This window comes from Leptidea sinapis, chromosome 7 (assembly GCF_905404315.1).
Source record: "Leptidea sinapis chromosome 7, ilLepSina1.1, whole genome shotgun sequence".
In the NCBI taxonomy this organism is placed as follows: domain Eukaryota; kingdom Metazoa; phylum Arthropoda; class Insecta; order Lepidoptera; family Pieridae; genus Leptidea; species Leptidea sinapis.
Window position 1 is genome coordinate 15,009,757 of NC_066271.1, and position 25,633 is coordinate 15,035,389.

General features: G+C 38.6%; 1 protein-coding gene across 2 annotated transcripts in view; it reads left to right on the forward strand.

The window, feature by feature from the left end:
• The window catches only part of LOC126965284 (ring canal kelch homolog), a 45,714-nt gene extending 22,689 nt beyond the window's left edge, over positions 1–23,025 (forward strand). Inside the window, exons 9-17 of one of the 2 annotated variants that reach the window (XR_007729512.1) lie at positions 150–269; positions 3,503–3,613; positions 7,146–7,444; positions 10,626–10,808; positions 15,953–16,229; positions 16,575–16,760; positions 19,355–19,514; positions 21,012–21,175; positions 22,122–23,025. Coding sequence is in view for 1 of the 2 variants with exons in the window: in XM_050808797.1 (XP_050664754.1) it covers positions 150–269; positions 3,503–3,613; positions 7,146–7,464; positions 10,626–10,648 (573 nt within the window). In the remaining variant the exon portion in view is untranslated. Of the gene's footprint in view, positions 1–149; positions 270–3,502; positions 3,614–7,145; positions 7,465–10,625; positions 10,809–15,952; positions 16,230–16,574; positions 16,761–19,354; positions 19,515–21,011; positions 21,176–22,121 lie in introns of those variants that run through there. The other variant, XM_050808797.1, reaches the window with a different exon arrangement.
• Positions 23,026–25,633: the final 2,608 nt, after the last annotated feature.

Here is a 25,633-nt window from a genome sequence, read left to right on the forward strand (position 1 = left end):
TCAATAATCCTGAGCGGCACTGCGTTGTAGTGGGCAGGGTGTATCAACTACCATTTTTTATACATTTTTATTTTACAGCTCGTAGATAAAAGATCTGTGGTTGGGTGATAATTTGGCTGGTTTTACTTATTCGATATTTTTTTTTTCAGAGTCGCGGGGAGCAGCTGGGTGGACTTCTAGAGCACGTCCGCTTGCCGTTGTTGCCGCAAGACGTGCTGGTGGCCCGCGCTGCGACCGAGCCGCTAGCCTCCGCCTCACTGAGGGTCAAGGTACGATTCATAATCGCTTAGCGGGTGCGAGTTGAGTTGATCATTTCCTACCAACCTCTCGGCTTGGTAGGTCTTCCTCTCAAGTTCTTTGACAGCCTCCCGATTCCTCCTCCTAAAATTACTGGGGCAAATGGGACTTAACATCTTATGTCTCAAGGTGTCGAGCGCAATTGTGGTGCCGCTCAGAATTTTTGGGTTTTTCAAGAATCCTGAGAGGCACTGCATTGTAATGGGCAGGGCGTATTAGTTACCATCAGCTGAACGTCCTGCTCGTCTCGTTCCTTATTTTTATGAAAAAAAAAAGTCGTTCCGTCATGACAGAGAGGTACACACAAGACGTATCCATGGTGGATAATGCAGCCCTTGCAATGTACCTCCACTTGCCACGGTCCTCAGCGTTACGGGAGCATTGGGCTATCGTGGTTTGTGTCGCAGCCTTTATTAGGTCTGTCAACGCGTAGGTGATCGACCTCGTGACCGCTTGGCTTCCACTCGTCGCGGTCGTTAGTAGACGAGTCGTTTCATGGAGTTTTGGTTTCGTGTAACATGCCCAAAGCCTCCCGATACTATGTGCATGATGCGGATATATTGAGTAAACTGTGACGTAACGGATCTATTCTCTCTCAAATTACATTCACAACGAAAAATACAACATCTAAGTATGAAACTCGATACGCCGACCTGAAGTGGTACTACCTAAAATAAGAACTAATTATGGGAGAAATAATTTAATATTTAAGGGACCACAACTCTATAACAATCTTCCAAAGGATATCAAAGAAGCAACTTCACTTAATATTTTTAAAAGAAAATTGCTATCTCATATACGAAGCAATGTTAATCTATATATATAAAAATGAATTGCTGTTCGTTAGTCTCGCTAAAACTCGAGAACGGCTGGACCGATTTGGGAAATTTTGAACTTGAATTATTTGTGGAAGTCCAGAGAAGGTTTAAAAGGTGAACAAATAGGAAAATTAATTAAAAAAAAACGATTTTGATTTTTCAGAAAGCTTTAAATTGATTAACAGACTATTATAACTGTGTGTGTCTGTCAACATCAAATTGAAACCTTATTTAAATAGCCAGGAAAACTCTGTTTTGTAAGTAAGCAACATCATATGTATCGATCGATAATATTAAATAAAATTTCATTCATACCGAGCATTTGTTTTAATAAAGAAAGAATTTCTTTTGTTTGTTCTAAGTTTATTTTATACAAAAGAGTTCTTTTTTGTATCGATTGAGGCAGTACGAAGTCTGCCGGGTCAGCCAGTATCAATATATAATGAAAATGGTCTTTGTTTGAGCCTCTTTCAAGCCTAAACCACTGATCGTATCGACATAAAACTACTAATATTTGATGCGAAATTTATCCTATATGGCTACTTCATTTTCGTATTCCAACGTTCCTTCCTTATAAAATTCACCCAGCGAGGCCGGCGGGAACGGCTAGTATAAAATAAAAATAAAATCGCATATAACTTGTACCACAACCCAAGAACCTGTCTTGAGTTGTTATTTTGTATTAACTATTTTAATAATAATCTTGTTTCTCATTTACTGTATTTGTTTAACGTCATTTGCTATTGTGATATATCACTGTGTCCTCACACTAGATTATTGTACTACATGTTATTATTAACCAATAACTCTTTCTACTAACCACATATTCATGCCGGATAAGTAATTAATACTAACCTTATTTATTATTTAAATTATCTCTCATGTAAGTGACTTTTTTGTCTTAATGGGAATAAAGAATTCTATAAACTGAAAACTGAAACTGTATATTGATGTTCCGGATAGGTGTCGACCGCGCGCACCATTTTGTTAAGGCGACACTAAATGCCAGCGACCTTGAGCGATATGAGTTCACGGCTGCCGGTCCGCCATCTATGTAACAAAGCCAATATTTTCAAAATTCTTGCGTGGAAAACAGTTTATATGCTTACAACCCTCGTTATTCACTACTAATCTATATATAACACACAAAAAAGTACAAACAAACCTACACAAAAAAGTACAAGCTACAAGAATAACTTTTCTGTACCAAAAAAATGCGTCACGCCATGCCAAAAAACTTGTTTAACTTCAAAGAAATGTGGTAATTCAAAAAGGCTCGGCAGTGTTAACTATAACCAACAGCAAGCATTAGCAACCTACAAATAAGACTTAATGATATGTGTAACAGGATTAAGTAGTGTTAATAGCTCGAAATGCTATACTTTCACCACAAAAACTTGTCTAAAAACAACATGTTTGCGTGTTTTCTGCTTACTCTTCGCCTTAAGCCAGGCAGCGATAACGCGTGCACTACGTACTATTAATGAAATAGCCTCACAGACGGATCTGTTTTGTTGCACTCAGGGTACATTTACGAGAGTAGCATTATTTATAATCTAAATAATAATGACCACCTGGGTCTAACATAAATGAAATTCTTCAACATTTTCTGAAAAGAATTTATATATTATATCAAATAGATTTAATTCAGTCAATTTTGTATTTAAATACACGTCCCTAACGTTTCATTTAAATTATTATATGAAATATATCTAATAATTAAACACAATTTTGTAATATTGTTATTATATTTAACACTATATTTATATCTCGGCTTTATACAATACAAGTGACCCGCCCGGCTTTGAATGGACAGTGCAACATTAGTTTCACATCAGACTTGTGTTAGACCATGGGGATAGATTGAACTAAAACACAAATGTATGTTCACACACTTGTCAATACAAACCAACAATTCGACCTTGCGTTTCTGTTTTTTTTAATTGTGGCAACGACATCACAAAATGTATTTATTACGTCACAAGTATTCTTTATCTGTGGGAAGATTCTGTGCCCACAATGCAGCATAGATTTTCTGCAGTCAAGCAGTAGTGTGCAACCTTTGGGTCATAATCTAAAATTTTCCCTTTCCGCCAAGTCGGCTTAGTTAATTTTTTCTGGTGTGCCGGCGAGAAATTATATAAAACACTTAAAGAATATTATATTTATCTCTTTAATACTAGTTGCTATTATGAAGAGGTGCATAAGATAGTTAAGAGACGTTGTTTAATTGTTTTTATTTTTTCAATCAATGCTGGCACAGAATTGTTATTCTGTAAGGTTTTCCTATTTGCTATGTTTAGCAAATAGGAAAACCTTGATTAAATGATTGTTTTTGGGTGATTTTGTAACCAGTTTTATTTAGAATAGAAATATATTTTGCCCAGGACCTGGTGATTGAGGCGTTATCGTTCCACCTGCTGCGGCCAGAGCGTCGCGCCGCTGCCGCAGCTGCGTGCCCGCGTGCGCGACCCCGCCGTCCGCCCGCTGCGCCCCAGGTGCTGTAAACCTTCGGTTTCAACTTGAAGTTTTTCGCAAACGGCCATTCCTAATATTCAGTCTTTCTCCGGTTGTGGCCTACTTCAGATATAAAATCGTAACTATCGTTGAATTTTCTGTCTCAATAAACTTATCTTATCCTTACACGCTGTCTGTCAATGGGACGACGTATAGCTTACTAGACATAAAAGTTTGTATGGAAATTGCAACAGTGAACTGGCGATAAGAATGACTTATCGGATATATTGGGACAGCTTCAGATTATTGACAGATACCAGATAAGACTATCATACACAGATAAGACTACCTTCTACTGACAGTAGAAGGTAGTAATTTATCTCTATCTGTAGAGAGTATATTGGGAACGACCGTAAGTGATAGGAGTGGTCTACTAAGAAGGATGGGTAACCGGCCTCCGGGCCTACCATGAACTCTTATTGCGATTCAATTGGCGACCTAAAATGAACTGCATTGCTATTTCATACCACGACGTCATTAGATCAATCCAATTTAGGTTGACGTCTAATCAAGTCGGAAATTGAATTGCAAACTCTTTCAGTTCGTTCATTCATTCGTACCATGAGGAAATATTTCAACCCAAAATGGATAACTTATGTGTCAAAATAAGCGATATAAAAAAAGTTGCTGCTTTCTTAGCGGAAAGTGAATCGTTTTGTTAATAACTTTTAAAAATATTGAAATCATACATAAAAGGAAAATGAAGAACAACATACTGAAAATAAATACCGAAAATGAAAATTCTAAAGCCAAAGCAGAAAGGCCCCTGGTTATAGCATGTTCGCAAGAACGAATTAAAAAAATGTACTCTGTTCTCCTGTCAAGTAAGAGAGAAACACTTATGCAACACTGTACAGCGTCATCTCGTTCTCACACCGCGGACCACAGATACATTTATTTCGTTAATTTTTCCATAAGCGATTCAAACGCCATTTAGTTATGGTACGAAAATTAGCGATTCAGTTTAGATACCTAAACTGAACTGCATCGGAATTGAATCGCTAATTAAAAGTTGGTGGTAGGCCTTCTGGTTACCTATTTTGTCTAGGAGTGACAAGTTACAAAAGAAAGGGCTTGTCTTCAGGTTGAGGTTATAGGTTCTGGTACAGTCGCGGGGCGTCTCCTAAGGAGACTGGAACCTCGGACCGGCTGTGTGCTTTGAAGGAAGTGTGAAGGAGAAAGTGGAAGAGTCACGCTGCCATCTTATGATGTCAGCACAATCTGGCCAGACTCGTCCGGGTTTATTACCACACTCGCACAGAATACCGGGGTGAAGTAGCGGCCTAGTGCCGCTATGTTTCGCATAGGTTAGTGTCGAGGACCAGAGGCCCTAACCCCCCCTTCACCCGAATATGACAGCGGAGCTTAAAAAGATTTTATCCAAGAGGAGCGTCGTATTCTGGGGAGGGCACAGAACCGCACATGTCCGAGGACAAACGAGGCAATCACACCACGGCACCCCGCTCCACGTGGACTTTTCCAATATCAAGGGAATTCACTCCAATTTAAACGCCGTCCATCACTACCTTGAGACGGCGTAGCCGGCCTTGTGTTTCCTTACGAAGACGCAGATATCTCGACCTAGCGATACGTCATATTTAACGTACCCCCGGGTACAAAATTGAGCAACAATTTTTTGCCTCATGCCGGGGTATGTGTGTACGTTAGGGAGGATATCAGCTGTCGACGCCCCTCTCCGATCGTCCGACCATTGCCTGGTCAGGAGTATAATGCCTATCCGACGCCCGCGTCGGAGACCACCAGAGACCGCGTTTGGCACTACAAGTCAACAGATTGGGATGCGGTTTGCATCCTATCCTGGCAAAGTTTGTTTCCCCTTCGGATGATCCTAGTGCCTGCGCCGTTGCAGTAGCCGATGTGATACTAAAGGGCATGGATATTTTTATACCAAGCTCTGTAGTACAGATCGGTGGTAGATCACAGCCCTGGTTCGATGCGTTGATAAATCGAAGCACATCGTCAAAACCGGAGAGCAGCTTTCCAGATACCCGACCGGAACACGCAAGCTCTGGTCGCAGTTGATCAACGACCGACAGTACGGCTTTGGCCATGGTCAGTCGGCAGGTGATCTTCTGGTATACCTAACACATAGATGGGCGGCGGCCATCGAAAGCAAGGGGGAAGGCCTGGCAGTTAGCCTGGATATAGCAAAGGCCTTTAAACGTGTATGGCACAAGGCGCTTCTCTCAAAACTTCTATCATTCGGGCTTCCCGACAGCTTATGCAAGTGGACCTCCAACTTCCTCACTGGGCGCAGCATACAGGTTGTTATCGACGGTTATTGCTCAAATCCCAAGCCCGTGAATCCTGGAAAGCGCCAAGGCTGTGTGCTATCTCCCACACTGTTTTTTCTGCATATCAATGATGGAGGAGATGTTGGAGATGTCCAACATACATTGCTATGCATGGGCGATGCCGTATACACGGGCCATGCAGGTCTCTCGAGGGAAATCGTCGACCAGTTGCGGGAGAAATTTGTGTTTTCTATCGAGTTTTCTCTTGAGAAAGTCGCGGAATGGGGTAAATTGAACCTTGGCCAATTTAACCCCCAGAAGACTCAAGTTTGCGCGTTTACCACAAAAAAAAAAACCCTATTTATCGCATCACCGGTCTTCGACAACACTTTCCTTACAGTCTCGCCTAGTACGGAATTATGGGTCTTGAAATCTCGAGGGATTACCAATTCCGCGGACATCTGAAGAGCAAAGCTAAATTGGCTTCGAAGAAACTGGGCGTCATAAATAGAGCACGGCAATACTTCAAGCCGGACCACATTCTAGCGCTGTACAAAGCGCAGGCCCGGCCACATATGGAGTATTGTTGTCAACTCTGGTCTGGCGCACCCTAGTATCAGCTCGATCCATTTGACCCCGTGCAACGCAGAGCAGCTCAAATTGTGGGGGACCCAGTGCCCTGTGAACGGCTGCATCACTTGGCGTTGCGTAGAGAAATCCCTTCATTGTGTGTCTTCTATTGCATTTATCACGGGGAGCGTTCCGAAGCGCTGTTTCAACTGATTCCTGCCGCGAAATTCCTCCACAATTTGCACAAGTTAGGATATCATCCTCACCATCTGGATGTGTGGCAGTCCTCCACAGTGCGGTTTTCGAGGAGCTTTCTTCTATGAAGCTGTGGAATGAACTTCCTTGTGCGGTGTTTACGGGACGATCCGACATGGCTTGAAATGTACCTCCAAAAAAAGCGTGTACACCTTCCTTAAAGGCCGGCAATGCTCCTGTGATTCCTCTGGTGTTGCAAGAGAAACTGGGCGGCGGCGATTACTTAATACCAGGTGGGTGGACGGTCGTTTTCCTCCTTTTCCGTAAAAAAAAGATATAAATGTGTGTGGTTCCGATTCTGTGTTGCCGGAACAAATGGATGGAAACCTGGACTAAATTTATCTAGTCGTGGAACTTTCTTTAGATGTAATTACCAAAGGATTATTTATTGTTTTGGACCCTTCAAATGATGAGGTGGGTGATGACGCGGCAGGTGCTGCTGGTGGTCGGCGGGCAGGCGCCCAAGGCCATTCGCGAGGTGGAGGCGCTCGAGCTGGGGAGCGGCACGTGGGCGGCGCGCGCCGAGCTGCCGTCGCGGCGCTGCCGGGCCGGCCTGGCGGCGGCCGGCGGCCGTCTGTACGTCGTGGGCGGCTTCAACGGAACACTGCGCGTGCGCAGCGTCGACGTGTACGACCCCCGCGCCGACCGCTGGGCGCCCGGCCCGCCGCTGGCCGCGCGCCGCTCCACACTGGGCGTGGCCGCCCTGGACGGCGTGCTGTACGCGGTCGGCGGGTACGGCCACACACATACATGTCGGTTTTTATAATTGGACGTAGTTATGCAGAAATGACTCAACCCACACTTTGGAAATAAGTTAAGTATGTATGTACAAAATGAGTTAAGTATACCATCATACTCCTGAAGGTCGGATCTGTCATGTAGTGAAACTGTTTTTTTATTGGATATTTATATGGATAAGATTAAAGCTGACACTTGAAATGGCTATAACTCAAAAGTGCCTTTGTGTGGCTTGAGTCCTTTCTGCTTAACTACGTCCAATTCTAACTATATATCGTCCTCCCGGATATAATAATATTGATAATTTTAGTCAATCACTGCATAACGTATTGCTAAAATACTCTTCTATACAAAATATTGTAATATTAGGAGATATAAAGATATTGGTGAAAATTGTTAGGACGTTAGTAGCTTTACTTTTTTAGATATGCTTGCTTTCCATGACATTCCGCCTGCTCACACTTTCCCTACTCATAGCAAAACGTGTCTCGACCATGTATTGTTAAAGACGAAAAAACATGCTCACTGTCTAATCCTGCGAACTTCCCTTACTGACCATGACAGCGTCGTGCTATATTTAGCCTCTTGGCAACAAATAAGCAACCCCAGGACAAAAAAATGTATCGACAATGTATCCCTATCTTGCGATTTAAAAAAAAACAAATTTTAAGCCCCTTTACCTGTCTCCAAACGTTAATGATGCTACTGATTTTTATATATACGCTTCAAACATTAATTGCATCCAATTCAAGAAGTGTAATAATTTCAAGACGTAAAAAAATTCTTAAGCTATAGGTAACACCAGGTATTTTGAAATGTATTAGAAATCGCGACAACCTGTATAAAAAACTAAAAAAAAAACAACCCAATAATACAGTTCTTAATACAACTTACAAACATACAAAAGATATAGAAACTACTGTTCAAGATTACTTAAAAAATTAAAAATTGATTATGAAAAAAAGCAGTTACAAGGTGCCAAAAACAATAAAAAAATATGGGAGACTATCAAAGAGATCACGTATTCTAACAAACCTCATCAATCTATAAATCTTAGAACTTATATATACACATAATCCGCAACAAAAAAATAATAATATAAACCAATTCTTCGCGTCCGTTGGTAAAACATTGGCTGAGAAAAGAACCAAAAATATTAACACTCAAACTACACCAATTGCCTTAAAATATCATCCCCACTCATTTGTTTTATTCCCAACCAATGTACATGAAGTGACAACAATTATTAATAACCTCAAACCTTAATACTACCGCTGGCCTTGATGGCATTCCTCCAGAAATATTAAAAACCAATGTGGATACCTTATCTGAGCCAATAGCATTTATTTGCAATTTAGCAATATCTACTGGTGAAGAAATCAAGGATTCACCCGATTCATAGGAGTAGGGACAGAGATTGTGTCAATAACTATAGACCTATTTCGATACTCCCCACATTGTCAAAAACCCTAGAACGTATAATTAATAAAAGACTCATCAGCTATTTGGACAAAAAACAGTCTACTATCAACAGCACAATTCGGTTTTAGATCTGGAAGGCCAACAGCTGACGCTGTACATGAACTTACAAACTTTTTAGTTAAAAATATAGATAACAGAAAAAAAACCATCGCCATTTTTCTGGATTTGGCCAAAGCTTTCGACACAGTCTCTGTCCCTATCCTTTTAGAAAAGCTTGATCGTCTCGGGATTAAGGGTATACAACTAAAACCGTTTGAAAGCTACCTCAGTGATAGAACACAATGCGTCCAAATAGGTAATCTGATGAGTAATGAAGCCGCAGTGTATTTTGGCGTCCCTCAGTGAAGTATTCTTGGCCCTACATTATTTTTAGTATATATAAACGACCTTTGTCAACTACAGCTCCCAAATGCTAAAATTAAAGCAAAACTAAAGTTACCTTTGCTGATGACACAGCTTTATTGTTTAGAGGGGACACTTGGGAAGAATTGAGTGCACAGAAGGGCTTTAATACCGTTAGTGAATGGCTAAGTGACAATGTCCTGACATTAAATATAGTTAAAACCAGTTATATTACCTTTTCTCTAAGAAATACCGAATTTACAACCAATCATAATTATAATATAATGTTCCACTCATGTGGTAATTCTGAAGACTTATGTTGTCACTGTGCCAAAATACAGAAATCAGATACCGTCAAGTATCTTGGTATTATGGTAGATAACAAATTAAATTTTCAATGCCACATAGGACTACTAGCAAAACGAGTGCGAAAGTTAATTGACATTTTTAAAAATTTGAGAAATGTAGCTAAAAAGGATTTGATGAAAAACATATATCAAGCATTGTGTCAGCCGATATTAACGTATTGCATCACTTCTTGGGGCGGCGCTACAAAATCACACTTCCTTAAAATAGAAAGGGAATATTTTATTGCATTTAGAATTAATAATCTTTTCACAAATAAAGTTTGAATCAAAATTTTATGAACGACGCGGGACTCGATCACGCGGCTACTGCACGCGAAATAGACTTGAGATATCGCTCCTACAAATCTAAACATATTCATCAACAGTAGTCAATTTCCTAATATGCAAATATTGGGGTTGTGCAGTTTATCAACTGTACAGTTGATCCTGTAGAGTGTAGATGAAGCCACAACCTCAGAATTGAACAAAGCATACAAGATTTTATCAACGATACGTCACTCGAACGGTTGGCTCAGTTGGAAGAGCACTCGCATGGAACGCGAGAGGTAGCGGGTTCGAGGCTAGGGATTATCACTTTAAAATATAACAAGTTGTTAATAATGTATACTAGATTCACAGTCTATCTTTATTAATATTAGCTAATTTTTATAGATATATATATACATTTATTCACACTAATACTGATACTTAAAATCAAAAAATTAAGTTAACCTCAAATTAATATTAAAATCACGGTCACGTAAATCAATAGAAATATAAAATCTCTCACTTTTGCTATAAACTCAGTTAAATTTGAATAAGTATTTTTATTTTATCACTTTTATTATTTACGTCCACTATACTGAACTTTGATTAAAAAAAAAACAATAAGGCGCGTAACCCAAAGTCGTGACGACATTGCTATAAATTTTCTCTCATACGTTGGTAAAGAAGTTTCACTTCTATAAAGTTATTCAGTTACGAAGTGTATGTTTGGAGCGCAGGTTCGATGGTGCCACGGGGCTGAGCTCGGCAGAGGCACTGGATCCTCGCGCAGGTGGCTGGCGTAGCATCGCGTCCATGAGCACTCGCCGCTCTTCTGTGGGCGTGGCCGTGTTGGAGAACCGTCTGTACGCAGTGGGCGGCTACGACGGCGCCTCGCGACAGTGCCTCAGCTCCGTCGAGAGGTTTGCCTCGCGATGTGCATTTACTTTCCTAACACTAAACTGCTTTGTATCGCAGCAATGATTCGTAATACTATCAGAGTATCGTCATTGACGATACATAAGCTTTCTTGTGAGTGTCTACTAGGTGCCAATATAGTTAGATATAGTCATGTAGAGCTTTTCTTAATGGCCGGCAATGCTCCTGATGTAATCCCTCTTGTGTCGCAAGAGAATGTGGGCGGCGGTTATTTCTTAACATTTATTACTTATTCTAGTTTTTATTATTTATGTATTTGTACCCATGTAATTAATATGTTTAAGTTTTCATTATAATATTTATTGGACGGTTTACGTAGTACTTAATGGACTGTATTAGGTCATTTTATTTATTTATTTATTTATTTAGTTATTTAGTAATGAACTACCAACAGAATTACATGTGATACATTAACATTAAACAAGTCTTAGGTGCTAGGGATACACATAATTATATTTATAGGCAGTTACAGCATGTACACAAATACAAGTCGTACAAAAAGTTAAAATTTATAAAATAAGTAAAGGCTAAATAAGGTTATGTAAATGTTATGTTTATACAATAAAAGGTATATAAAAAATAAGAATACAATAATAATGAAAAAATATTCACAATTTTAATATCTATGAATCGAGTGTCTTAATTAATTTATCTTTAAATTTTGTTATATTATCGCTGAACAGATCAATGGACTTGTCTCTACTAATAAATTCATTATATAGTCTACTTAATCGGGGTATTAGGGAATGATGACCGAGATTGGTCCTGTGGGTTGGGTACGTAAAAAGTGAAATAGGATGCCGTGGAGTACGGGGGGGAACCTTGATGCATATTTGACTCAAAAGATCAGTGTTATTTGTGATGCCGTTGAGGAGCTTAAATAAAAATATCATATCATGTATTTTTCGTCTATCTATCAGTGAGTTTAATTTGAAAGTTTTTAGCCACATGATATATGGTAGTTGCTTGTCTTTTCCAATGGAATAAAATTTTGTGAATTTCCTTTGAATGCTTTCAATCCGATCCTTATAAACTTGGTAGCCAGGGTTCCAAATTACCGTTGCATATTCAAGTTTGCTTCTAACTAGTGAAGAAAACAATTTTTTTTTTCGTTTTAAGCTTTTTGAAAGGCTTCGCGTTTCTCAACAAGAATCCCAGCATCTTGCGCGCTGATCTGCAAGTGTTTTCGATATGAACATTAAATCGTAGTTTTGCCTCTAGTGTAATTCCTAGATCACGTACAGTTTCAAGTTTCTGCAGTGGGCAGTTGCTAATTGTATATATGTGATCGATTGGAGAGCGTGTACGAGTGAAGCTAATAATGGAACATTTTGCAGGATCCATGCCATTTAAATTACACCAGTCAGCAATTCTATCGATATCTTCCTGCAAGGATAGAGCGTCATCATGAGTAAGGATTTCTTTTGCAAGCTTTAGATCGTCTGCAAAGATCAAGCATTTTGAATTTATCACACATTTGGTGATGTCGTTTATAGAAATATTGAATAAGAGTGATCCCAAAATTGATCCCTGGGGAACACCCGATGTAACTTTGAATGGTTGAGAACAATAGCCCTTTAAAGCAACACATGAACGTCTTTCCATAAGATATGATGAGAGCCATGATAAAATTGATCCACCAAAGCCAAAGGAGGAAAGCTTTGCAACTAGCAATCTATGATTAACTTTGTCGAAAGCCTTCGAGAAATCTGTGTAAATAGCATCGACTTGTCTACGAGATTCAACAGAACTCATAAAATTCGACAGGTTTGTCATGGTTGATCTGGCAGCGACGAATCCATGCTGGGCTTCCGAGAGCTCGTGAAGAACATGGCGTGATAATATTGGGTGCAACAGAGACTCGAATAGTTTTGACAAAGTTGACAGAATCGAGATCGGCTTGTAATTGGTAATATTCTCACGACCACCCTTTTTATAGATTGGGACAATTCTAGATTGTTTCCATAAGTCTGGGAAAATACCAGTATGCAATGATTTGTTGTAGATCATGCAGATTGGTACTGAAAGGGGGACGGCGCATTTATTGATCAGTAACGGAGGTATTGCATCAGGGCCAGCTCCCTTCTTGGTGTCAAGTCTTTTTAATTTGAAGATGACTTCCTCGACCGTGACATAAACACGGCACAGAAAGTTATTAGATTTAGGTTGAACATAAATATTGACGTTTGGGGGATCTATAGTATCGAAAACTGATGCAAAAAAAGTTGCAAACAAATTGCATACACTTGGACCATCAGTAGCTACCCTGTCATTATAGACCATTTTAGATGGATATGTGTTTGGTGATTGTCTTAAATTTTTTAGATGAGTCCAAAAATATTTTGGATTATTTGCCAAATTATTTTCGATTGATTCAATATTATTATTATAGCATTCTTTAATTAGGCTATTACTGATAGTTCTTAAGGTTTCGAATTTAATTTTGTGTAGTGGATTGTTGTAAATTTTTGCTTTTATCCTTATCTTATTCTTGAGTTTTAATATCGAAATAAGTTTATTGCTGTACCATATAGGATAATTTTTATCTCTAACTTTAGCCTTAGGAACGTGTTTTTCAATTATTGAGTTAAGTCTATCATAAAAAATATCAAGCATATCATTTACATTGTCACAGCAAGCAAAGAGAACTACCCATGGTGTATTTTCTAGATCTTTAAAAATAGCGTCATAGTTGGCCTTATAAAAGTTATATCTTTCAACATGCCTATCTTTAATGTTGCCTACCACATCTGATTTAAGGCTTATTGATAACGGTGGATGATGATCGTCAACTATACTGATGGGGTTGGCAACATTGTTAACATTGATTTGGGTAGTATTTGACAGGACCAGATCGAGCACTCTTTCGTTGGTGTTGAGTATGGAATTAAATTGCTTGAGCTCGTGTTCTTCAATGAAGTCTACAATGATAGAATCCAGACTGCAACAACATGATGGATGTAAGTAGTTTAACTCGGGCAGTTTTGACCATGTTAAACTACCCATATTAAAGTCTCCTACAACAAGAACCTGTTCGTTTTTGTAGATTGCTTTGGAAGTGTTTGTCAAGAAATCATTAAGTGTATCTCTTTTGTTCGGTGGCGGTAGATAAACAGCGCAGATAGCCAAATGGCTTGGTTTATTTTTTATCAGCACATCGACTGTCACCCACAGATCTTCGCAGTTGCTCTCCCATTGCGGTATTCGACTAGATTTTAATTGATTTTTAACCGCAATTAGGACTCCTCCTCCATTTTTTGTTTTGTTTATATTTGTTTTTTTCCTATCTCTACGATATACTATGTAGCGACTATCAATGAACTCTGCATCAAATACACCGTCGTTGAGCCATGTCTCAGTGAATATGAGGACATCGTAATCATTAGATAAGATATTTAGTTTTACATCCCGTATTTTACTCTTTATCCCTCTAACGTTCTGGTAGTATATATTTAGATTGGCGAACTTTAAGCGAATTAAAATAAGAGACTAGACGAAACAAATATTATTAAGATGTTAATTGTTCTAACTGTTCAATATTCCTCGCAACAATAAGTTCAGCCATGTCCGATTTCCTCAGAAACACACGTCCGTTCTTTACCCATACATACTTATATTTGAACCTCTTAGCTGTTATCCTGGCAAAAGCGTGTATTTTCTTTAGTTCCGGGGTCAAGTGATCTACAACGTAGATTGGCTTCTTGTCGCCTCTTATTCCGACATGACTTGTGTTGAGTTTATCGTCCTTATTTTTTTTATTAAATTTAATAACTCCGGCTAAAAAGTATCACGAATGCGTGGGCTTGAGAATTTCACAATAACAGAGCGTGGGCGCGCATTTCCTGGATTTAGTTTTGCAATCCTAGTGCACTTATGGATATCTGAGTCTGCGATCGTACTGCCAGTAACTTTTCCAATTTGAAAGATGATATTGGATAAATTTTCAGATTTATGTTCAGGCAGACACTGGATTTCTAGATTACTCATTCTCGAGTGCTGCTCCATGATGCTTATACGAGTAGTAAGTTCCTCAACTTTGCACTTCAGGTTGTTATTCCCTTCCTTGAGTTCTTTGACCTCCGTTAATTTTCCTTGTAACTCGTTTTTCAGGTCCTCATATTGATTGCTTATAAAATTCATGGAGTCTTTTATTTGGTTCATTTCTTGGAACCTTTGTCTAGTTTTATTTTCTAATATTTTGCTCATGTTTTTTCCATTTTGGATAGCAGAATGTCCATTTCTTCCTTTATTAAATGTTTAACATTATCATGAATATGAATATATAAATATAAAATGGGTAATTGATTCCTGCACCTGAGATTGGGAAGGTGGCTGCGTACGTCTAAGCGTAATGTTGGAAGATGGATTAGTGTTAGTGGGCGTGCTATCTTTAGATATTTTCTTAGTGTTCATTTTTACAGCCTTGAACTGATTCGTTGGCAAATATATGAGTATGTGTTATTGCCCTTAATTTTTCTGTAGGCGCTTTGTTAGTACAGGTGGACAAAAGATGAGGGTACAAGCAAAAATTTTAATGAAGCGGCGTTCGGGTTCGGAATAATTTTGTTCAGTTCTATGGCGAAATGTTTATTTAAACGGTCTCGTGTGTTGTAATGTTATTTATAATGATGTTTATAATTATATTTTCACTTGTAAGTTGAGAGTTTACACGACGGGATTAAAGTATAAAAATGTGAGTATAATTTTGAAGTCACTTAGTTTCTTTACTTATGTTTCGTACTTACACAGATTTCTGTTCACATTTACACACAGATAACGTTCACACATAAAATTTAGAACTAAAGTAACAAATTGAAATTATTATTATTACACAAATTTAACGTATTTAATTAAAAAATTATAAAATGAACGGAGCTAGTTTGCACGACTTTCAACGTATTTTGACATTTTTACAACCGCGTTGGTCGCTACTGGATAGAGAATAACTGTGCTAATTTGAACTATGACTTTATTAAATTGCTGTTAAATTAAGGCTATATATATATTGCTGTTAAAATAAGCCGATCTAATGAATGAGAGCACTCGGGCGCTACTTTGTGTGAACTACAGAATACACAGTCCATTAAGTAATACGTAGACCGTACATTGTGCGGCCGGTACTCGGCAGGTACGACCCGGCCGCAGACCGCTGGGAGAGCGTCGCGGAGATGAGCGCGCGGCGGTCGGGCGCCGGAGTGGGCGTGGCCGCCGGCGCGCTGTACGCCCTGGGCGGCCACGACGGGCCCGCTGTACGCCGCTGTGCCGAGCGCTACCGGCCGGCCGCGGGCTGGAGCGCGGCGCCGCACATGCACTCGGCGCGGCGGAACGCAGCCGTGGCCGCGCACCGCGACCGTCTGTACGTGGTGGGCGGGGACGACGGCGCCGCCAACCTGGCCAGCGTTGAGGTCAGACCTGCCGCCGCCATCTGGCGATCTCTTTTTATGTAAATAAGGCACGAGATGGGCATGACTTTGAGCTAATGTTCAGTGTCGCTCAGATTTCTACAAAAATCCAAAAATTCTGAGCGGTACTACAATTGCACTCGTCACCTTGAGATGTAAGATGTTATGTCTCATTTGCCAAATAACTTAAATGCTACGGCGCTATTCATACCGGAACACAATAATGTTTTCACATTACTGCTTCACGATAGAAATAGGCGCCAATGTGGTATAATCTAGCCGGCAGCCTGTACAAAAAAGCTATGGTAGACCTACGCCTCCCGCCCTATCATCAGTCCCATGTTCCAGGTTTTCGACCCGTCCACGGACCAGTGGAGCATGTTGTCGACCACGATGTCAGTGGGTCGCTCGTACGCGGGCGTGGCGGTCGTCGACAGTCCCCTCTGACCGTCGGCCCCCGCCCCCGGGCGGGATCTCGACCCCATCTACGCGGAGCCCCCCTCGCGGCGCCCCCTCACCTGCAGAGCTCATCAGGTGACTACCTAAACAATATTTTTATCACATCTGCCTGTTATTTTTTTTGACTAACTGAGTGTAAACAATTTGTTATATTTTTAAAGTGATGTTTTAGTGTGTGAGATGTATCGTCATAAAATCTCGTATACGCTACTCGAACGGTTCGTTCAGTTGGGAGAGCACTTGCACGGAACGCGAGAGGTCGTGGGTCCGAATCCCCTATCGTTCATAAAATTTTGTTTTCGAATTTTATTTGTAACTGCTTTTATCTGAAAGCGGGTGGAGATTTATCATTATTCTTCAAAAATCACTATCAAGTAATCGAAATTGGAAAATAAATTAACAGTAAGTAATTGCATTTGTATGATTTATTTGGAACCCGTTTTACATTATGTTGATCGAGTTGAAAGGATATAAAAGAATTTTACGAAGGCCTTAGATTATTAGATAATGTAGGAAATAGTTTTGTTCGTCGTGTGAGTAAATTTTAAAATAATAATTTTCACTACAATAGTAATGTAGATATAGTATGTACTTCCTGTTCCAGTTTTTCAAAGTTTAAAAAACAAAGTTTAAAATAATTTTATTTATTTAATAGGAAGCCCACGTTGTATACAATGTATTACCTTATGGTATATTTACACATTAATTATTTATATTATTTAACATCGTATACCCCATTTACGGGCTAACTCGACATGCAATTAATAACTTAATTAAATTACAAGTGCTTAAAAACTTTATTAACATATGAAAATTTCCTCGTTTACTTACTATCTAAATTACTTTATAAATTAATTAATTACCTACCCAGAAATATAAAAAAAATTAAAACTCTAAACAATAAAGAAAAAAGTAAATTTTATATAAACTAAATTTAAAATACAGCAACTATTATTAAATATGAAAAAAACGAATGATATTATTTAATTAAATGATTTTTAATTTTGCGCTTGAAAATCGATACAGAGTTCCAAAATATGTCCAATTCTGCTATTTTAAATATATTGTTGTAGGACATTACATTTCTGTTAATAGGAGCGGTCCTACCTAGGTTACTCTTTGTAATTATTGGCATAAAAGTAATTTTATTTTTAATATGTGACCGTGCATTTTGTCTTGGAACTGCTAACGTTATTCTGTTTAATAAGTTCGGGCTATCACTATTGAGCTATCTCCATTTACAATTTTATGCAAAAAACAGAAATCTATTGAGTTCTACGATTGCATTGTGATATGGTTTTATAAAGTTTTAAGAGATCGTTGGTATTATTAATTTCTTTTAATATATTGTCCTTGTAGGCTAAGTGTCGTAAGAATTTCTTTTGTACTCTTTCTATTCTGTCTTTATGCACTTGATAGATAGGATTCCATACAACAGAGCAATATTCAAGTTTACTTCTAATCATTGAATTAAATAGCGTTAATTTTGTGGATGATCTTTTAAATTCTTTTGTACTTCTTATTATGAAACCTAAAAGTTTAAGAGCATTACTCACCAGATTATCAATATGTGGTATGAAACTCAACTTACAATCTAGAATGATCCCGAGATCATTTATTTGATTGACCGTTTCTAATATGTTGCCATTTATACTGTAATGAAAATTAATATTTATTATTTTTCTGCTGAAGGTGATACTGTAACATTTCAAATGATTTAATTTTAGATTATTTTCATTGCACCAAACCGAAAGTCTATCTAAATCCTGTTGCATATTAATCGAGTCTTCAATATTATTTATTTCACTATACATCTTGAAGTCATCTGCATAAAGATGGAATTGACAAAACTTAAAACATTTGACTATGTCATTAATGAAAATACCAAACAACGTGGGGCCCAGATTGGAACCCTGCGGAACACCAGATGTCGCAATAAAAGTATTTGACTGGTACTTCCAATAAAAATGAGCCCATCCATTGAATAAGACTCCCACAAATACCGTATGCCCCAAGTTTTGCCAATTTTTGTTTATTAAAATTTTCACAAAATGTTTAGGAGCTCTTAAAGTACATTTGTTTTTCTATGTGTTTATATAATTATAATAGACTAAAAAAAGCACATTCACCTTACTCAAAGGCCGGCTCCTGTGATTCCTCTGGTGTTGCAAGAGAATGTGGGCGGCGGTGATCACTTAACACCAGGTGACCCGTATGCTCGTTTTCTTTTTCATAAAAAAGAATTAGACTGTTCGCTATTAAATTTTTTAATTAAAGAAACTATACCTCTGGTATCTGCTAACAAATTTGGTCGTTCATTTGTGAGACTTATGTTTCTCAATAAATAAAGTAAATAAAAAATACATTTATTACTTTTAATATAATGTGATGATGGAAGCCGGAGGGGGTGAAGGGAAATGGAATTCAGTACTACACTAATAATAAACCACCACAGGCTCGCTTTAGGTAGAACGTCAATTTATTTGATATTTAATTAAGTACAAACACATTTGCAATAAATACCAATAGCGTGTTTTAAAACTACTGTACATTCCAGTAATAGAGCCATCTAGTCATGGCTATGGGAATTAATAGGTAGACTTGAATTGCGGTAACATATATTATGAATGGTTGAATTCAACGTTAACAGTGATGTGATATGTGTTCAGGTGGAGCAGGGTGTGTACGAGAGCGTGGAGGGTATGGGTGCCGGGCGAGGCACGTTGTACCGCAGGTGGCGGGGCGGTGCGGGGAGCGCGGGCCCGGGGGCGTGTCGCCACCGCAACTCACAGACACTGGAGTTTCATGACACGCGGCGTCACCGACATGGTACAGATAATAATAATATATTTTATTTGACACACACTTGAAACATTACATTGCTACAAAAATAAGAATAAAAAAGAAAAATTATAACTAAAACGAACCTAGAACATATTTTACATAACTTTCACAAGATATGATATAGCAGCTGTGTGGCAGTGTGTATCAAAAGGGATGCTACTCAGTTTACCTGTGACAATTGGTCACAGCACTGAGTTTCAGTAGCTCCCATTTGACGCATGATGTCGCGGTACTGAGTAATAAATTATTATGCAATTATAAATATTTATCCCAACATAATATTTTAAAATAAAACAAAGAAAAAGTCCAAGCTAGAACTGTTAATGCCTTTTATTTTTGAGCTTTGAAAATTAGGCTACGGCTACACCCCCGTGAAATTTGGTTATGGACTTAATTAATTTGATTTTAAATCCTCCCGAAATCGACTGTACCCCAAGGCACTAGATTTTTCAGATACACCAAAATCGAGAGTGCCGTACGGCACACTATTCCCTCACCAAGTTCTGACACTTATTTTGTTTATAAAATGGTTTATTTTGAGATATTAGTTTCACCCCAAATTTAATTATTTACTTACTTTGATGTGACTGGATTTAGGAGAGGTTGACTGTTGTTATTTTTTGTTATTTCTGTTCAATGAGTTAATCAATTAATCCAAGAATAAAATTAGGTCTGCCTTCTCCTTGCATTCTGAAGGTAGGATACCTTTATCTGTAATAGGTTATGTTCATTAGCAGTAAGTATATTATTAAGGCGCTACGGATATTACAGTTAACATAATAAATATAATATAATATATAAAATATATATATCTTTATTAGGAACAAACAATTATTATAGCATTAGAAGTAATAAGGGCCAAATTATTCTATTTGTGCCAATACATGGTGCAGCACCCTGAGATTGTGGCTGTGAAGTAGGTACTATACTTTTAATATTTATTGGCAGCAAATGAAAAACACTAATTATTTGTAGGTAAGCTAAAACAGTAATGTATGATAAGGATTTGAAAGTTTCGTAATTATTTATTGAATATTCTGGTGGTAGAGAGGTACAAAACTATGTAATGAAAGAAGGCAAAAACCCGCATTGACAAGAAATTGAATAGAGCAAAATACCTATTTATATAAACTTATTCTTTAATAACAGTAGGTATATTGTTTATTTATTTAAAACATTACAAAATCCACAGAACTTAAATTAGGTTATAATAATACTATTTTGTAGGACTTACATCTAATAACCTATTTACAATATTTATAATAAGACATGATATTTGTGCGTGTGTCGTTTGGTGAGAGTGTGTGTGTGTGTGTGTTTGTGTTTGTGAATTATTCTAAATTTAACCTGCCTTTAGATTTTTATTAACACTCCTTTGTTAAATTTTAAAGAGAATTCCGTTCCAACGAAAGGACACAACTCCGAAGTGTACAACGACTGTTGTACTTCTACGGACGATATAGTGAGGTGTGTATGCCGCAGGTGCGGTGGCGGGCGTCGTACGCGGCGTCTGCGTTGGCGTACGCGGCGCGACGGGCGCTCGCTTGTCCGCCTCGTGCTCCACCATCGACCGCCCGCGAGTTCTTTTAGTCCGCGCACACCATCTGCTACCAGAGAGCCACCATCACCAGCACTCACGCTGCCGGGTAAGCACCGCACCGTCTTTGAGGTATTCATTCTGGGGACTATCTTATTATTATATATTTAAGTTATCAAGTTAGTTTGACGAACAATGCACTATTTTACAGTCTATCCCAATATCCTTATCCATCGTTCAGTAGGGGGTTAAACAATGGAAGGCACAGGAAATTCTTTGCACAGGAAGCCGGCTAGATTATGAGTACCACAACGGTGCTTATTCCTGCCGTGAAGCAGTAATGTGTAAACATTACTGTGTTTCGATCTGAACGGCGCCGTAGGTAGTGAAATTACTGGTCAAATGAGCGGAATGCTTCTGGAATCTAAAAAAATCTTTCCGCACAGCTTAGAGTTAGGGGCTATACGCGTCCTCCACCGAAGAATCGGAATAATAAGAGGAGTTCACGAATGCGACTCCCGGCGGTATGAAGTTATAATGTAAGGTATATTCAAGGCAATCTAAACAAAAAGTTTGAGGACTATTATTCTCTATGTACGATTCAAACTGACGCATATCACTATGTAAAGCAAACTGATAATCAGTAGTAGTTGTATCTAACCTTTACTCAGTAGGCTTTTTGAAATATTTTGTTGTATTTGTTTTTTTTATGATAAGGGACGAGAGCAGGACGTTCGATTCCTGCCCATTACAATGCAGTGCTGCTCAGGATTCTTGAAAATACCAAACAATCGTGAGCGGCACTACAGTTGCGCTTGTTAAGTCGTGTTAAGACTCGTTTGGTCAATAATTTCACTAGCTACGGCGCCTTTCTGACCGAAACACACAAAGGCTTACCCATTACTGCTTCACGGCAGAAGTAGGCGCTGCTGTGGTACCAATAATGTAGCCGGCACCCTGTGCAAACGATCCTGCCACTGAGCTAATAATAAAAAGGAATCTCGCTTTGTTGTACGTCGGTAAACATCTGTGCTACAATTTCGTTTGTTTTCCAGATTGGTGAGCAGTGGTGCTGCGAGGCAGATGAAGACAGCGCCGAGCCCGAGCACGCGCACCCGCTCGCCGAGCCGCTCGTCGAGCCGCGCGCCGTGCTGCGTGCCGAACATGACTCTGAGTCAGACACGGAACCGGATGCGGCAGCTGCCGAGCCCGAGCGTCCCTGAGCTTGCTGAGCATGACCCGGATGCCAACAAGGCCGGCACTAGATGCTCGCCTCGATACGAAATCATATTTTTTATAAGTACTAGTTTTATAGTAAATTTCTATTCTCTATTTTAATATATTAAACTATAATTAACCAATTTAATGATAAATTATAGATTCACCAAGGACGTAGAAAAATCCAAGGACGATTTTGTTTTTTTATGATTTATGATTTTGATTACTTTACGCTTTGTGAGCATTCCTGAATTTTCTGGGGCGGGGCAAGGGGTGGCGAATCTCTACCCCCTTGCATTCCATGGATGTTTATTCTTACTATGGAGGGGGTGCACCGAAGTACCACCTCTACTGCTCTTGATATATCCTTGTATGAACAAAGTAATATAACATTAGTAAAAGCCACAATTTAATTTATTAAAACTGTTGGATAGGTTATGTAATAGCCGCATATGTATATTAAATAGGTAGATAATATTGTACAGTTTGTTTGTTTGTTTGGATACATAGGTCAATTTTATTGTTATACCGTGCAATAATTACATAACTATTGAAATTGTATTATGTGATTTAAATTCGGTAAAGTGAGGGTAGCCTTCATATTGTGTGTGTGACGAGTAAAAGACAACTGAAAACTGTGAACAACTATCAATACTCACATTTGAGACTCATTATATGCCCCTCTTAGTTGGATAGCTGATTATATATTAGAGTTAGCATCTGAATATAATATTATTATGATGTAGCATTGTTTTATTTTATTGAGATACCTAACTATACCTAGATACGGATATTTCAATCAGATAGTCGCGCACGCATAGCTTAACATACTAATAAGACTGAGTTTTGTTGTGCACAGTAATTAGTGCGTAAGATGTGGCGGCCATATTGCGAAAATTGTGTATAGAGATCTGAAGGGAAGGTACATTGGAATCGTTGTGAAATAAGCCAAATACAAACCAATTTGTTCCGTTTGGTCGAGTCATTTTTTTTATTTACGCCTTTCCTAATACCGTAATTGATTCAGGAAAATCAAGTACACCCATATAAACAATGTATATACCACTCAATTAGAAGTAGATTGATGTTGATTTCGGGATGTTACCATTGAAGCCTATGGAAAGTAAATTTTTAGAAAGAGTGATGATAGTTCTAATGAGCCCGAAAACGGCTTGGGGAGCTTCGATTGTATCATTTTGTTAGCAAAACAACGATTGATATTTTGCTAAAAATAACAAAACAATAAACTAAAAAGAGCGTTGGACCAATTATACTTCCTTGAGGGACGCCATACATAAACCGCCAGGGCTACTGGTGATATCATCAATACGCACACACTGAGTTCTCCCCTTTAAATAATCCTCAAATAAATCCAACTGGTGACCTCGTACACCTAACTGTTCGAGCTTTTACAGTAAAAGCTCATTTGATACCGTGTCGAATGCTTTAGCAATATCTAAGAAAATAGTTAGACATTTCTGCTCTGCGTCCAACTTCCCTGCAATAGTGTTTGTTAGCTTAAAGACTGTGTCGTCAGTAGATCGTGTTTTCCTAAAACCGAATTGATCATTAGATATAAGGTGAATTTTTTCCAAGTAATTATGAGTCAAGAGATGATCAATTGTTTATTTTTTGGTGTAAATAAATATTATTTTTACCTGATTTTAATTGATCGCCGCCGATACAATTGCAACGCCAGATCAATCACAAGACTTTTGCCCGCTTTTTAGGAACGGGTACCTAAGCATTTTTTATGAAGTTACCAGTGTCGTATCAAACCGCGAATAACGCGTAAGAAAGGTGTTTCGGCCGTTTTGTTTTACTTACACAATCTAAGTAGGGTTCCCTTACGGCCGATCCCAATATAATATCTACAGATAGAGATAAATTACTACCTTCTACTGTCAGTAATTAGCTGTCAATAATCTGAAGCTGTCCCAATATACCCGATAAGTCATTCTTATCGCCTTATGGTGAGCTATACGTCATCCCATTGACAGACAGCGTGCACGGATAAGGCGAGTTACCGTCGATAAGTTTATTGGGACAGAAAAGTCAACGATAGTTACGATTTTTACACGCTTTATATTAGCTTCACTTGTATGTTTGTAACCGACTTCTTTGGGCGCGATTTTGTCCCACTTTAAACGGCTAGGTTTCGTTCAAACTTTGTAGATTTATCGAGGACCGATGACATTACACTAATTTGATACAATTATTCAATTTTTCAATTGCAAAATATGATTTTTGTTAATTTATATCATTTTTAAATAAATAAATCACTAATAACCGCCATCTAGTAATTTATTGTAAACTACAAAGGAAACGCGCGACATGTTAAGACAGTTCCACAAAATAAAAGTATCTAATTCGTTTAGATGGCGAATAGATGGCGGTGTTTATATTTCCATCATAAATTATTAATGCGTGATTTAACTGAGCTAATTAGTTGGCTGGGAATGACGCTTAAGAGCCTAGAATTTATCTGGACCTCAATATGCCCACCATATGTGGCGCGTAAAGCTACAGTTGCACATTGATGAAAGTTCCTTAAAATCCGCGTTGTGGAGGAACGCGACACAACCTGATAGTAAAGAAGTGGTGTGTGGTGGGATGCGGTGGCAGGGATCATGTCAAACAGTTCATCGGAACACTCCTTGATAAAAGACATCGAAGGGATATCTCCACGCAGCACCAAGTGATCTAGCGACAATTTGATAAGCTCTGCGTTGCACGCGGTAAAATGGTTGGAGCTAATCCTGGGGTGCACCAGATCAGAGATACGAGCAGTACTCCATACCTATATAGGTGGACATGCGCTTTTTACAGCACTAGATTATAGGCCGGCTTGAAGTATTGTATTACTCTATTTATCTATTGGTAGCCGCCGGTTTCTTCTAAGCAAATTTAAGCATTACCTTCCAGATGACCCCGGAATTTATTCGAGTTTTTAAGACCCAGTATTACAACACTAGGTTCATGATACAATAAATGGGGCTTATTTATTTATTAGTGGTTAACTGAACGTGGAAACTTGCGTGGAACGTGGAGCAAGTATAGTTGGCTAACTTTTCCAACAACCTATGATGGAGCCCAAACTATGTACATCATTACGTCACCATTCTTGTTGCACTTCCGACCAAAATTGGGTCGAAGCAACATAATATCTTTGATGACATTTGAAGATGATTACGAGGGCGGCACTGAAAATTTCGGGAATCAAGGAAGTGACATAACATTACTATTTAAAAATGTATCTATTGCTTTTCGAAGTATTCTCCGCGAAATTTGACGCATTTTTCCATACGATGGAACCAATCATTGAAGCAACTATTCCATTCGGAAGTTG